This window comes from Salminus brasiliensis, chromosome 16 (genome assembly GCF_030463535.1).
Source record: "Salminus brasiliensis chromosome 16, fSalBra1.hap2, whole genome shotgun sequence".
Lineage (NCBI taxonomy): Eukaryota > Metazoa > Chordata > Actinopteri > Characiformes > Bryconidae > Salminus > Salminus brasiliensis.
Window position 1 is genome coordinate 31,480,658 of NC_132893.1, and position 16,064 is coordinate 31,496,721.

General features: G+C 42.9%; 1 protein-coding gene across 4 annotated transcripts in view; it reads right to left on the reverse strand.

The window, feature by feature from the left end:
* Positions 1-1,024: 1,024 nt before the first annotated feature.
* The window catches only part of rc3h2 (ring finger and CCCH-type domains 2), a 33,644-nt gene continuing 18,604 nt past the window's right edge, over positions 1,025-16,064 (reverse strand). For 2 of the 4 annotated variants that reach the window (XM_072658318.1, XM_072658319.1), the window contains exons 8-19: positions 15,002-15,120; positions 14,161-14,273; positions 13,174-13,446; positions 11,655-11,851; positions 10,919-11,307; positions 9,817-9,948; positions 9,252-9,389; positions 8,004-8,217; positions 7,760-7,841; positions 6,507-6,684; positions 5,853-5,983; positions 1,025-5,316 (exon numbers count right to left, since the gene is read on the reverse strand). In XM_072658318.1, coding sequence (XP_072514419.1) covers positions 5,196-5,316; positions 5,853-5,983; positions 6,507-6,684; positions 7,760-7,841; positions 8,004-8,217; positions 9,252-9,389; positions 9,817-9,948; positions 10,919-11,307; positions 11,655-11,851; positions 13,174-13,446; positions 14,161-14,273; positions 15,002-15,120 — 2,087 coding nt within the window. In that variant the 3' untranslated portion in view covers positions 1,025-5,195. The remainder of the gene's footprint in view (positions 5,317-5,852; positions 5,984-6,506; positions 6,685-7,759; positions 7,842-8,003; positions 8,218-9,251; positions 9,390-9,816; positions 9,949-10,918; positions 11,308-11,654; positions 11,852-13,173; positions 13,447-14,160; positions 14,274-15,001; positions 15,121-16,064) is intronic. The other 2 variants (XM_072658320.1, XM_072658322.1) reach the window with 2 other exon arrangements.

Genomic DNA, 16,064 nt, shown 5'->3' on the forward strand with positions numbered 1-16,064 from the left:
AAAAAATGACATCCCATTACATTTTCACTAAAATTAGGATCTGATCTGAGCGGTGCAGCAGGTTGAGAAGCCCAAATATACTCCCAAATCACACCCTGTTCAAAAGAGGCTGCACATCTTGCAGCAGATTAAATTCCTTGTAACTGAATTTTCATTTATTTCACAATACCTGCAGCACTCCAGGCGTCCTTCCAGACACAAAAGGGTGGTGCAGCAACATGACCCATTTCATAACACAGGAAACAGCACTGGAGCGTCGATTAGGCTCAGTATTACAGTGAACAGACTGAACAACAAAAGGAACTTTGATCAATGAACGGTTATTAGACGGGTCCTGATCATTAAGTGAAGTTCTGCATTTATAATGGGAGCTTGAAAGGATGCACTATATGTCCAAATGTTTGTGGACACCCCTACTAAATGAATGCATTCAAGCTACTTGAAGCTGCACCCATTCCTGACACAGACATGCATGCATGACCAATAGAATAGGACTCTCTGGAGCAGAGGAACATGAACATACTGGCACCATGCCTAATAGCAGGTGCAGCCTGGAGGAGTACAAAACTCCTCAGCATCGAGCTGTGGAGGATTGTTCTCTGCAATGATGGATGGTGCTCCATCAAACTTTTTTTTTGTAGAAAGCTTTCCCTGGACAGACAGACAGACAAAAGCTGGACAAACTCAACACTCTTTGTGTCCTAATACTTTTGTCCATATAGTGTAGCTCAGTCTTAAAAGGCACAGTAACAAAACAGCCAATTAAATAATAATAACAATAATAAAAAGTAATTTTTTGGGTGAAAGTGAGGTTGGAAAATGATCTTGTAAATAAATTAGTGAATACATAATATATATAAATATATATATATATATATATATAAATAAAATTAATAAAAAAGTTGGTAGGATCTGCATCCTTTCTTTGAACATGCAGATCCATTTGCAGAGCTCCTGCAGTCCCACAGTCCACCAGCAGATGGCTCTAAACATAAGCAATTGTAAAAAATGAGGCAAAACAACATTTACTGATGAAACTGTTTTATTACCTCAGCATGCAATTACACATCATGATCTTTAGCTCATATCAGCTTGCTCGGTACAGTGGAGCAGACCTCAGCCAAGGTACGAAAAGCAAGAACAGAGGGGAGAGAGACATTAAAGAATCCACTCTGCTGCAGCTACATGTCCATACATGTATCAAACTCAAGCCAGCCTTGCGTGGCCAGAAGCGAGAGGAAAGACTGTTCAGTGGTACTTTTTCAAAAGCAAAAAAACCCAAACAAACATCAAAATAGTTTCATATTTCATCAAAAGATAATCCTAGCCTTTAGAATCTCTCTGATAAATATTCTCTTATATTTAAATATAGCTGATCATAAAACTACGCCATCTAACGAAGGCTCAGGCTGTATATAAACTGACGGATGTGTACCATCGTATTACATTTACAATTAAATCGAACAATAGATTTGCAAAGGAAATGTCTAATACAGACGTAAAAATAGTCCAAAAACAAACACATCAGCTCCTGTTCACGGTCGTACAAGTGACGAGCAAGCGTTTATCAGGATGACCATCAAGCCTGCCGAGGTTATTGCAGCTAAACAAATTTTTAAAATTCAAAATACAAGAGTCGACATTTCCAGTGGAAAGAACAGAGAAAGTTACCTAACAAACAGGCAGGCAGATACAAAGCATAATGCCGAGGCATGCGCAAGACACCAACAGCAGGGGGCAGTAGAATCACAATTATACAATCACACCCTCTCACACACACACACACACACACACACACACACACACACACACACACACACACACACACACACACACACACACACACACACACACACACACACACACACACACACTTCCTCAAATGTAAATGGTATTGTGCATGTGGAACCCAAAGCTGAAATCTGCATTCCAGCTCAAAAAAATAAAAAAGATTTATAATAAGAAATAATAGGGGGATAAAAGCAGATCATACATCTGAGCTGAGATGTATGATCTGAGAGAAAGGAGACAGTAGGAAAAAAACCCCAAAAAACTTAAACAGAAACATACAGGCCTTAAATAAGGCTGCACATTAAAAGCAGCAGACAATCGTGAAGTTAGACTGACACACAAAACCAGTGCAGAAGTTATCATTATCATATAGCTTTGCCACAACTTCTCTTTCCAGCAAGGAAAAGGAAGGAGAGAAAAACAAAAACCCAAACATCCGATCTGCTGGAGGACCAGTGAACAAACCTGGGCCGAAACCACAGTCACACTGAAGTCTGCGCTCTTTCCACAGCGCATCAGTCACCCTAGACTTTGATAGTCCCGTATAGATGATCTACAGATCAGAGGGGGAGAACTGAGGGCAGAGTCCAGCACAGTTACAGTGAGAGATCATGTAGATGAAGAACCTTTTACGGAACAGGCCTCACTGACCACAATCACCTGTGCATTCAATACAAAAGCCTACAAATAAGACTCTGCAGACTCTCTTACTGTAAGAGAAGAGCAATGCGATGAGAGTACATTATCAGCAAATTTGATGTAATGCTTTGTCAATTTCACCACAATCACCACAGCCATATAATATCTAAAGCTTGAACAGTTCTGAAATTAGGGCTCCGAGTGGTCCAGCAGACGAAGATGCTGCCACTAGGACCCAAGATTCATTGGTCTGAAAACCAGGCCATGCTGTCTGCCTTTAGCAGCCAGAGCCCGAGAGAGCACAACTGGCCTTCATGGGCAGATCTCTCTCTCTCTCCCTCTCCGAACATTACTTCAGTGTGATGCTGACCGGCACAAGCGCCTGCTAGGCCATGCATCAGAGCTGCGTATCCTCAGAGCGCGTTAGCTGCCCAGTGACATTGCATTAGCGGCAGCTCGAAAAGAGTTGGTGGCTGCTTTGCGAAATCATATTGAAGGAGGCTTGTAATGCCCCCGAGGATTATACGTGTGATCAAGCACTTTATTAGCATCAGCGAGTGGGGCGGGTAATATGATCTTCAAATTGGGGAGGATTTTTTTTTTTCCAAGAGCGATTCCTGTAACTCATTAAGGCATGAGGAGGCTACGGTCACATAGGGGCTTATGTGAAATTAAGCACACACATACATATATATATATATATCTCTTGAAGTCTGTTTAATTAGGCAAGAAAAGAATAAGAGCGCTGATTATGATCAACTGATCAACCCCCTCTCTTCCGCTTCACTTTTAAAGCTTCACAATCTCACGAGGAATAGCAGGTGGGGTGTGGAAGAGGGCCAGAGCCTGATTCTGATCTGGAGGCATCTGCCGCAGAAGGAAACCCAGTTTAAAGTCAGTCAAGGCATCTTGTTAGACATACATGCTAAAAAGCAAAAGGCATTTGGGCACTTATTCTGACCAGGGACCAGTTTCACATGGTAAAAAGAGTGAGATAGAGTGGACAGCTTGGCATTGCACAGACGATAGCGTCTCCACCTCCAACCACTGCATCCACATTGTATATATGTATAAAAAAAAAATCCTATTATAAATAGGAGATATTTCCCTCAAGTGACTCAACACTGACTTTCCCCACTTGTACCATCCTTCCAGGGAAAGACAGCCAAAACTGAATGGAAAACGAAACTTCCTTCACTGGACCGCTTACGGTCAAGCCGGGTTCCTTGCAACCTGCGCAGACGGCGACGGATCAAGCCGCTTTGGACTAGTGGGTATTAAACCTGCAGAACGCATGAAGGCTGACAGAGCTGCGTACATTGCTTTCCAGCAACCAAACGACCAACATGGAAGGAGAGAAAGATTCCTGATACGAAATACTCGACAAACAACTTCACGGAAGTTAGCGATGTTTCATTGGAACGAAGGAGGGGGGCGGGGCATCTGAGCGAAGAGTTTTCTCATAGTGAGGAGGAGGCGGAGTTCAGCAGCTGGCACTCAATCTGAAACATCACCACTGACACGGCCATGAAACGAAACAAGGAAAGCTGGCGTGAGAAGCTCTGCGCCGTCAGAAAACAGAACTAGTAGAAAAGGGAAAGTGCTGGATGTTGCGTGTCTTGATTAAATACAAGCAAGGCAATGCCTGTATTCAGAGCATTCAGAGCAAAAAAGCCCAGCCTCCTGTGCCTCAAGTAGTAACTCTGGCTGCTCATCAGTAACTGTGTTACAAGTTCATCCGGCCACAACGGTCACTGCACATACATTATTAATGCTGCCTTATTACAGTATGTGACGTCGTAGAGCCCTAAAGCAAAAAGACATACAAGTGGCAAAACACAAAATACACTGTACCACTTCCCAGGCACACCATCACACAATAATTGGGTTCATCGCAAAACCTGATTACCATTGGATGAATAAACAGCACACTGAATACATCTCATGCATGTCCATTCAGTGGTAACGAATAGTGCACTGACCGATGCAATGTACAGTATTTACTGAGCACCTGGCTTATTCCTCATACAAACACACGTACTGTAAACAAAGTACAAGAACTATTGGCAGGAACTTTATGCAGTAGATTTTGCTTTTTATGCAGCAGAAGTTTGCCACGATCAGCAAGAACCTACTACTTTGTGTACTGGGGAGCTGTCGCACAAGCTTAAATCAGCCGGTCAATGGCTAAGGAGCGGCACCGGTGATGATTTGGATTGGGAGACACCGACAGCTTGGTGACCTGAGACGGGGTTGTAAACGTAAACACCTTTGCATAAGTGATAAATGAAAGGAAATAATTGGGGGGGTAGCTCTTGTGAAGAGAATCTGGGGGGGGTTTAAACATTGCTGATGGGATACCTAAGAAATTCCAACTTAACATTCGCCAACATGTCCTGAAACACACTGGTGTAGCGTGTAATGTACATTTACTTCTGAATTTCCCTTCGGAAATCAATAAAATAAAAAGTTCATCTACCCATCAATCACATTGATTAGGCTCTTTCCCTGAACATCTACAGGCTGACAGCTAATTGTTTTTGCTGGAGGACATTGCATTTGTGTGACTAAGTGCGTGTGTGTGTGTGTGTATATATATATATATATATATATATATATAAAGAATAACAATAATAAAAAAAAATCTGAAAAGGCATTCCAATCATAAACAAAAAAAAAACAAAAAAACAAGGATTATAACGGCCTTTAGACATGATCCTTTGATCTAGAGGGCATCTGAAGATGAGAACATCATCCGTGGCCCCTCAACTCCCGTTAAGAAGCATCTCCTGGCCTGGGCTGCGTCCCGTAGTGCCTGTAGGCCGCACAGAGCCAGACTTCATCACCAGATTGCCCACATTTAGGCCTCCAGGGGAAAGGGACTTCCTGTAACGAGCACATGGCATGGTTACGGACCGGAGGGGAATGTGGACACAAACAACCAACAACAACAACAAAAAAAAAAAATCTATTTATATATCATATATAAATAAAAATTAATACAAAATTTATAATATATAAATATAAAATGTATTTATTTTTTGTATTTTTAAAAAAAAAAAAAAAAATCAATTATCTGCCAAGAACAGGGATCTCAACAGTCCTGAGTACCCCTACTCATCGGTATGTCGGTAACGTGTGTATTCCTAGAAAAGTGGTTCCCAACCCTGCAAAGCATTTACCCTGCACCCAATTTTGATCCAGCTAATTTACCAACTAACAAGTCCCTCCTGAATTAAAAGGTAGTGGGTAAGAGCAGGCAACCAAAACACACCACCACATTGCAGGGGGGTCTTACAGGACTGTCCTAGAACACGTTCCGCAGGGAAAGCTTTGCTCTAAAGCTATTAACTTCCACTATAACCTGCTCATGAGAGCAATCAAGCACTTAATTTAAAGAGGGATAGTGCAGCTCATCCAACCTAAAAGCCATTTTCTTCAACAAATGGGTGTCCAACAGGTGGTCAGGTAACTGCTGGTCAGGCTGGGAGCTTGCTGTTGGATCACCAAACATGTTGGTAAGGTGATTTGTAGTCCGGGACTCCAGAGACACCTTGGAAAGAGAGAGAAGAAAAAAGGAAAATATAATTCCACAACAGCAAGGTTATGAATAAACAATTTCTCAGAACAGAACAGTCTGAAGTTTCTAAAGTCTTAAAGGGGTTAAAAGAATAATAATAATAATAATAATAAAAAAAGGTCTCCAGTATAAAATATCTGGTGGTGTTCTGCAACTACAGAGCTAACGACAACCTTTATATAATAACACCAATAATAATAAATTACCACCACCACCACCACGCTTGGCCCAACATGTATGGTAGTGTTCTGTAATCTGTCTGAATGGCAATGTGCATAATTAATATAACAGTGCTTGGTGTTCTCAGACTATAAACTCTGTGATAAGATCAGGTGAGAGAATCAGATGTTCTCCCACTCAGAATCTGCCCTAAGAGTAATCATCACAGACACCAAACTCACACAAACCCAAATCCACTAGCTTACAACAATAACTTATTCAGGCCAACTTGCAGAACTTCTACAATATCTTCAAATAGCAGGGCAGGTAGATATACCTGCAGGTGGAAGCTCTTCTTTACCTCTGCTTGGTGCTCCTGTGGTTCGGGCTCCTCCAGGTCAAGAGCGGACAGCTCCAGTTCAATGTCTCGGTCAGGTTCACTCTCAGTGCCGTCTCGCATGAGCAAGTCCACTCCCCGCTTAGCCCCACTGCTGAAGGAGCTGCGCCTGCGATCACTAATGCACACGAAACAAATTGTCGGTGCTAAAAAAATTAAAACAATGAACAGGAGTTGCAGAAGTTCTGTAATTTTGGGTCCGGTGTCCTCAGACTCTTAAAAGAAACTCATTAAGATCATGTGAGAGATCCAAATGTTCTCCCACTCAGAATCTGCCCTAAAGAGTAATCATCACTGGACACCAAAAAGAGGAAATTACCAAAAGACCAAAATAAGCAACTGGGATCATTTTACAGAAGAAAGTTACAGGGAGTCATAAGAGTCTATTTTTAGAACCGTAGCGCGAACACGCATGCATTCTCAAAAACAGGGCAGACATCTCCTGGTGTACTACTGGAAACGTGTTCAAACTGTGGGGCATGGTGCCCTAGGGGGTTGTAGTATGTAAGGAGATGGAAAAATAAGCATGAAATATTTGACCATCATAAGAATTTTATTTGTGGGTCATGCTGCTTGCCATCAGCAGCCGGAGTCTGGAAGTGCACAACTGGCCTTGCACTTATTCCCCACATCACTGCTAGTGTGATGCAGGCCAGCATGGACCTCTGTTAGGTGCCATATCGGAGCCAAGCGTTCCTTCAAGAACGTGGGCTACCTCAAAAAGAGGAGGCAGCTTCAAATGTGCTAGTTATTTACCTCCTAGTGCCGGGGGCATTGCTAGGGGCATTTTCTGCCACATTAGGCAGAAAATGGGGTTTAATAAGTAACACAAATTATTTAATAAGCATTTTATTTGCAATCTGAAATTTGCTGTACTGTGGGAACAGATCTTTTAACCTGGACTACTTCACTCCCAAAAGATGAGGTTATTTAAAGGAATAAACTAAATAAATAACACCTATGAACTGGGACCTTGTAAATGTGCATTTTCCCATCTATTATGAAATATTTGTTTCAGTTCATGCATTTGCATCCCTTTTCCAAAAGCCATGTGGATTTGGACTAAAAATGCTACAATAATATCATTATTATTAATAAATAATAATTTGGGACATACAATTCAGCCTGTAGTTAAACCACTTTTAGATAAAACAAACTGAACTGGAGTTGCACGTCTAAACAAATTCCGTTACCTCTCTAGGAAACTGGAGCGGCTAGAGTCGAAACCACATGGACCCCATCTGCAGTCGCCCTGTTCAATGCGAGCGCCATAGTCTGCGAATATTAAGAAAAAACACCCACTAAATTACACATGTACACATTTCACAATTTAGCCTTCACAAATGTGCCAGATTGCATTATTTTCCCCCTTATTTAAAAAAGCCTGCAGTGGTGGACCCTCGCTCTACAGGCAGACAAGTCCAGCTTGATCCGTACCTCTGAAGTTGATGGGAGTGGTGCTGGCCCTGCCTTGAGCTGCTGTGGCCTGTACGGGTTCGGTGGTGTGGTAGTCTGTGCGAGAAGCGCGTGAAATGGCGCCCCACTTGGAGATGATGGGTCCCTCGCTGAACGGGATTATAGGGTCCTCGTCCTTGACTCGACGGCACGGCTCCCAAATATGCAGCCAGTGCTTACCCGCACCCTCCACATCCTGCAGAGCGCAGAGACAACAGCAGAAAGGCCAGTGAAGACGCAGAACAGCCATAGAAGACGGATCAGCCAGCCGAAAAGCCACAGCAACTCACTGTACATCCTTTACTTTAGACCATCTTGTATATTGTTTATGATAATCAGGCCCATCAAAGATCCTCTGGAACATTAAGTGTATGTGGTCTGATGAGAAATTGCATTTACACTATAGAAATGAATACTGTTAAAGTATATACAGGTATATACAGGTCGTATTTTGTCAATTCACATAGAGAACAGTAAATCTGAGCAAATAAGAAGCATGATAGATCCCAAGGAAATTTAACACTGGAAAAACTAAATGATCAATTCTTTAAATGACATTCCAAATAATTACTATGACTGGGCTGTTGAAGGCTGCCTCAAAACAGTCAAAAGCTTTACAATTGTGCAATATCTAAAATATATAATCTATAACAAAATTATAACTGGGACAAACCAGTTTAAAAACACAAAACGGTTCATATATTTTAAGTTAATTATATATAAATATTTTTTATAGTTTGTGTGTATGTATGTGTATATACGTAAAAAATTTTAACATACACACACACACACTATATAATAAATATATTATTTTTAAAATATGTGCATATGTACACACGTACATAAATATAAAAGTTACACAGCGCTTAATATATATATATATATATATATATATATATATATATATATATATGCTGTGTAATTATAATTATATTATATATACATTTTTTTATTATTCATTACATATACATACACAGTCTAATACCCATCTCTCTATGCACACAGGGTCTTGCCAACGCGACTATTCGAACCTACAAAATACCTTATTATTGTATTTCTGAGTTAAGAGCAAAAGTACTGACGTTCTGGGATTCTTACATTATTGGGAAAGAGCTTTAACAAATCATCAGTATTTACTAGTTTGGACCAAGGTTATGAAGGTACAGAAGGTTAAAAGACTGTGGGGCCTGAATTACAGGACTTTAACCAACGAAATCTTCAGTGACTTACTGCATGTTGGGAACAGGAGTGGGCGGAGCCAAGAGGCTCAGAGTCAAAGGGACCGACGGAACCGCACGACCAGGGTGAATAACGGGGCACCTCACCACCCCCGCACTTGCAGCTCACACACACCCCACTGTCCACCTGCTGGAGACAAAAGAATCAGAGAGGAGAGAGAGAAATAATGTGAATAAGAGATGATTCTCTTCCCCTCGCTCTCCCGCACCCACTGAAACGCAACAGGCTGCCATGAAAAGAAAAGCAGTGAAAAATGAGTCAGCCAGCATGAGCCTCTGGTGCCAAATCTTCCTCTGTGAGCTCATGTCCACACACACACACACACACACACACACACACTTTCACTGCAGAACTGCTACTTGCCTGGATTTATCAGTTGCTGAGCAACAGCTCCACTTTAAATAGCTTAACCCAACACTAAGGGAGGAGGAAGCGTGCTTCGGTGTCAAACTCTGAAATGAATACTTTTCTCAAGTTCCACAGTGCACCCAAATGACATATTGCCCAAAACACACGCACACACACACCCACTCATGCACACATGCAGCAGCCCTACCTCTGAACAGAGATCCACTGCAAAAACAGGTGAAGGCTGAGCTCTGTTGTGGTTGCTGTGCTGATGAGGCCACTGCTCCTGTTTGAGTCTGTAGAAATCCTCACAGCCGAGCGGAGCACGCACATACGAATCCTGCACCACAAAGAGCAAAGCTTACACCCACAGAAACCACCTCAGACAACTGCAAACCACAAACCCTCCCTTCTGTGAAAGCTCAGGCTGTTGTGAAAGTAAGGAAACTTTCTCCATTAAATGATTAGAGGTGTCAGTGAAGCTGGACAACTTTCCAGTAATACTATTGTGAAAATAGCATTGCGGAAGATGACCAATACAATCGTTTATTTATGCACCATTACATTAAAAAAATAAATAAAATAAAATCAATAAGTGTAATGCTGTAATAGAAATTTATAGATTTTCACAGTAGTGGAATACTGTGAAATATTTCAAGGTGGCTGCTGTAGGGATTTTTCATAATTAAAATTCTTATTTTGTTCTTAAAAAGTGATATTTTTGCAATTTAAGACTGAAAATTTAAGGAACAACAGACTGAGGTACTACGACGCAGTTTACCAACCCTAACCGCTGATAAAATGCATGGCAATGAGCATGGCTGCCAGTGGAGCTGGAAACCGTGTAGTTCACAAACCAGAGATCCTCCATCAAAACTACTGAAATCTGGCGAAGAGAGTGGATTTATAACCCAAACAAGCGCTATTGTGGTGTCAAAGTTTACCGGCAAAATTTATTCGCCTGGATGCCGAGTACACAAACCTAGTCTGTCGCAGCAAATGTCAGATTTAGAATTGTGACTGGGGCTTAATGCCGGATGCAGCGGCTACAAACTTGAGTTAAAGGCCAAAACAGCATCACTGAAAACAGAGTACCAATAGTGCCCCCTTGTGGAGAAGCCTGCCAAACATGAGCAATTGAGCTGGAGTAAATCAGGCCCATGAGGCGATTTAAATGGGACGCAAGGGACATCTCTAATACTGCAATCCTGCACCACCTCTGCGTGCGAATGATGTAAACACTGTCCTGGATTTTAAAAAGGCTCTTATCCCTTTATCAATCATGACCGACCTATTACAACAGGCCTTACCCTGTGCAGTGCAGCTCTCCTGTCTGCAGCGCTGCAGTACGGACTGTCCAGAGAGTTGTAGCGCTCCCGGAGCGGAGGCTGGTAGATGGAGGAGTGCAGGACTTCCGGAGGGAGAGAGTTACTCCGGCCGTCTTGCCTGTGGTACAGCTGCGGCCTCCAGACCCGCCGACTGTCATAAACTGGCGCGTAGACCCCATGGCCGTGAGCGTGGGGGTGGTGGATAGGTGCGTAAGCGGGAGGGAAGTGGCCGGGTCCTAAACGTTCCCTGGATGGGATGGAAGGGGGAGGTTCCAGATAGGGTGGAGCAGACGAGTCGAATGCAGGGCTGGAGCGAGAAAAGCGGGCCATGCAGGGTTTGTGGGGATTCACCATGGAAGGGTAGTAATTACCTGAAACAGGGATGAAAATCATAATTGGCACCTTGTTTTTTAGGGGAAAAAAAACACGAACCACAACGTAGGACAACTTTAGGACAACCACCACATCCTCTAGTGCAGGACATTAGGGCAGTGGAACCGGACCCAGTGTAACCATATGCAAATCAGGTCTGCTATAGTAGAGAAACCACTGTGGCCCTCTAAGAAAGGATGGTGGAGCAAAGGAACATAGAACGCCAGAAGTCAGTCAGTTTATCGGTCTAATAATTCTAGTAAATCACCTCCAGCTGCAGCTCTAGGATACACTGGACGATGCATGTGTGCATGTGTGTGCGCTATGCAAAGTTGGGGGCACTCACTGGAAGGAGGGCAGGGTGGCAAGTCATATGGGCTGCGCTGATCAGGGTAACAGCCGACTTCAGGGTGACCCCTGGGAGGAAAATGGACTCGTTTGTGTAGCATTGCCTCACTCTCTGAAGCTGCAGAAGGGTGTGGCCCCAAAGCAAGCGGGGTCTGACTCGGACTACCTGGAGTCTTTGGAGGAGAAGCAGTTTTCCTGAGAACAAAGAAAAAGAAACGTCAGACCAAATTAAAACAACTCCACAAAACACAGGTTTAGGGTTTGATGGCCGCCGGCCGCTACAGAAAGATACCGTGCAATGAGGATTTGATTGCATTCAGGTCAGGATGTTGGATGACTGAGCTCAATGTGTACAGACACTGGCTTGGCCAATATCTACCACTGTGCTCTCTTAATAAACAAACAAATAAAAAGGCTGTTTCATAAGATATTTTCATCCAGGTTGTATATCTGAAGATCACAGTCGAGGCAGACTATCAGATTAATGCTTTTCTAAAAAAGGGACAAAAGGAACCTCAGGAACGGTCATTTCTGATATTTTCAACATTTACTTCCCTCTACAAAACACAGCGCCTTCACCCAAAAGCACAGCTTTAATCTAAAGCCAACACTTCAGTGTAGTCAAGGATTACGCTGCCTGAGGAACAGGAAGCAGCTCAAACTACAAGCTTCCACTTTTCCCCCCTTCTCTATTGCAAAACAAGTTCTTTTTAAATGAACGGCAACTAATGCATCTTAGGCTTTTGCATATTGGGCAAAAAGATACAGCACAAAACATGCATGTATGTGTGTGTGTATATATATATATATATATATATATATATATATATATATATATATATATCTCTATGGCCAAAGATTTTGAGACACCTGTTCATTCATTGCTTCTTCCAAAACAAAAGGTGCTATAAATAAATAAATGTAATTAAAAAAATAAAAATAAATAAATAATAATAATATATATAAAAAAAAACACCAGATGTTCGTCTCGCTTTAGTTGGAGTAACTTTTCTACTAGATTTTGAATCGTAGCAAGGTCAGGATGCAGGCGGACCACCACCTCTACAAGTTGTACACTCAACAGTAGACCAGCATGCTCTCATTAGGACTTCTACTGAAACCTTGGGGCAAGTGAAAGTGTCCTGTTGCTTTTCAGCGAACTCTGATCCCGGACCCATCCGAAATCAACCTTCACTTATATCCAGGTTTTAATAAATGTAACCGATAGTGGTTTGCAGAAATGAAGAGCTGGAGTAGCATGCTTGGTGTTCTCAGACTATAAACTCTGTGATAAGATCAGGTGAGAGAATCAGACGTTCTCCCACTCAGAATCTGCCCTAAGAGTAATCATCACAGACACCAAACACACACACCCTGCCACTAATCCTCTAAAGAGCAGTTTAAAAAGTAACCTTTACACCTATTATTCCATTAAGCACCTACCCAGCTGAAGACTTTAGTATTTAGTTTTATTTTTAAAATAGCTACATGGTTATATATCAGAAGGAGGGTCTCACTGGTCTTGGCTGGCAGAGGGGAGCCCACTGGCCCCATTGGGAAGAGCAAGCATTCCCTCTTCTTGTTCATGCTCTCCTCCTCTGGGGACAAGGCGAGTCGGGGAGGATTCCTCTGAGCAGATCCCCTCTTGCTCGTGGCTCTGGGGACACCCCAGACCCACATCCACAGTGGGTAGAGGAGGCTTGATGAAGTCGGATTTGGACACCACAGTCACCTGGGCCAAAGGAGATGGTCTTACTCCTCCACTGACCTTCTTATTTCTCATTCGGTACCTAAACGGCAGATAGGAGACAAAATTAAAAAGACAAAACGACAGACGAATGTGCAAAGACAACGGCAGAGGAAGACAAATGAAAGACAGACACCTACAAAAACAGAGGCAGAAGACAAAGAATAGAAAGATAGAAAAGAAATAAAAGGACAGGAAGAGAGACAAACAAAAAGGTGGGCAGAGGAAGAGACCGAAAGAACCAGGAAAAAAAAGACAAGAACAAAGGAAGACAAAAAGAAAGAGAGAGACAAAAGGGTAGAGGATGAGAAAGGAGACAGACGGACAGAAGGATGGAGATTACTGGAGGGAAAGGCAGTGAGAGCAGCTTGGGGATCTCTGTAAAGGAGCTGGGAGAGTGTGCTGTATTGTGTTTGTGTGCATGTGTGTGTGTTGTGGGTGTGTGAGTGGGTGAGTATGAATAAGAATGAGGAACAGAAAGACAGTTCCCTCTCCTTCTGTGCATCATACAAGACCCAGTACACTTCATGTGTGTGAGGAGTACTAGGTGCTGTAACATGACTGCTGATGTTCCCTCAGTACCTGAACATGCGTCACCCAGGTCACGTCTCCATCCTGGTTGTGTACAGTGTTATTCACTTCATGTTCATCCTCCCTCTAAAAGCACAGGAATGTATCCAGTGCTCGTCTGGTGTGTGTGTATGCCTGAACGAATGCAGTGGTGTGTGCGCACACGCGTTCATGCGTTTTTACTCACTTCTCCAGCTCGTCCTGGGTGTGGGCGAAGGTGCAGTTGGCTCCGCGTGGGCAGCTCCCTTGCTGACGGAGGTCTCTGCACATGCTGGTCTTATACTTGCTGTTGGGCTGAGACTAGGAGAGACACAAATGTACTCTAATGACCAGGTGCTACAGAACCAGGTGCTACAGAACCAGGTGCTTGGTGTTCTCAGACTATAAACTCTTTTGTAAGATCAGGTGAGAGAATCAAGATGATTTCCCACTCAGAATCTGCCCTAAGAGTAATCATCACTGACACCATATACAACCAAATCACTCCTTTCTGGACATATACTGAACAGTACTGATTCATTTATCCAGATTTTGATATGCAAGCCCAGGCCCTGCAAGCCCAATACACTACCCTAAATAACTCAATCAGCCCTTTCAGATATGAAAAGTTTCTCGGACAATGGTCCAGAACAAAGACCCACAATATGGTGCCTACATATCATATGGAGCTGTAGCTCCGGCTTGTTTGCATTGCTGAAGACCGTGGTTTGGACTTCCTGACCAATTACAGGATGTTAAGGGAGGCCATCATTTTACTGAAAAGCAGTAAGAATGAGCAGTGGGGAGCACATGGACAGTCCTAGCCTAGGTCTAGGTTAAATTAAACCTATTAAATTAAATAAACCTACTACAAGACAAGCTAGCTCATTCGGTTAACTGGAACTCGTCTCAGGGTCTGGGCTTCAAGTAGCTGCTGCTGCTGGTGGTAGCAATGCTGTAATTTCAGCAGTTCAGTGGAACCAACATTTGATTGAGGCAGACACTGTGGATCATGCACTGAAAGCTCATCAGCGATGGTGATTCACTACCTGGAAGGCTTCGTGGCTCTTTTTGCTGAAGTTTTGGATGAATTCAACCAGACCATGGACCACAACCTTGACCGCCAACATCACACTCTCCATCTCCTCCCAGGACGGTGCAGCTGCGTCTACGAAGCAAAAACATGGACACAAAAGACGTCACCGCATGTCCTTACACCCTCGATATGCTGTGCATGAATAAATCAGTTAAGGGACTTGTAACTACAACTTTCAGATATCAGCATTGATGGGCATTTGTATTGGGTCAATTTTATCAGTATCCAGCAGACGGAAGCCACATGCCAGCATTGCTCATTTGGTGATGGCAATATATGCCTTGCAATGTTAAATACACAGCTGAAGCAATACTGCAAAATACACTTTAGGATCTTAGATCATTAAACACACCCACTGACACCCATTTGGAACCCTGTTGGTTAGGTCTCTGCACTTGCTGTTGGGCTGAGACTTGGAGACACAAATGCACTCTTTAAATGACTGGGTGCTATAGAGCAGGTGCTTGGTGTTCTCAGACTATAAACTCTGTGATAAGATCAGGTGAGAGAATCAGATGTTCTCCCACTCAGAATCTGCCCTAAGAGTAATCATCACTGACACCATATACACCCCATCACTCCACGCCAGACATTTACTTAACAGTACAGTCTCATTTACCCAGCTTTTAAACAATAATAACATGCTGGATAACAACTTATTTGAAGGCCCTACAAGACCTGGCACTACAAGACCATGATTGGTTAGGATGCAGGAAACTACAGAAGACAGTGTTCATATGAGTCATTACATATTGCATTATTCTACTGTACTACTGTAAATTAGCACATACTGTAACTACACACACACAAACGTTTGTGGACACCCCTTCTAATGAACACCTTCAGCTACTTCAAGCAGCACCCATTGCTGACAGATGTGCCAACAGTTCAGGACTCTATGGAAAATAGGAGCAGACGAACATGAACCTATTGGCACAGTGCCTAATGCCAGGCGTGGGCTAGTAGAGGGGTATAAAGCCCTCCAGCATTGAGCTGTGGAGCAGTGGAAGAACTGG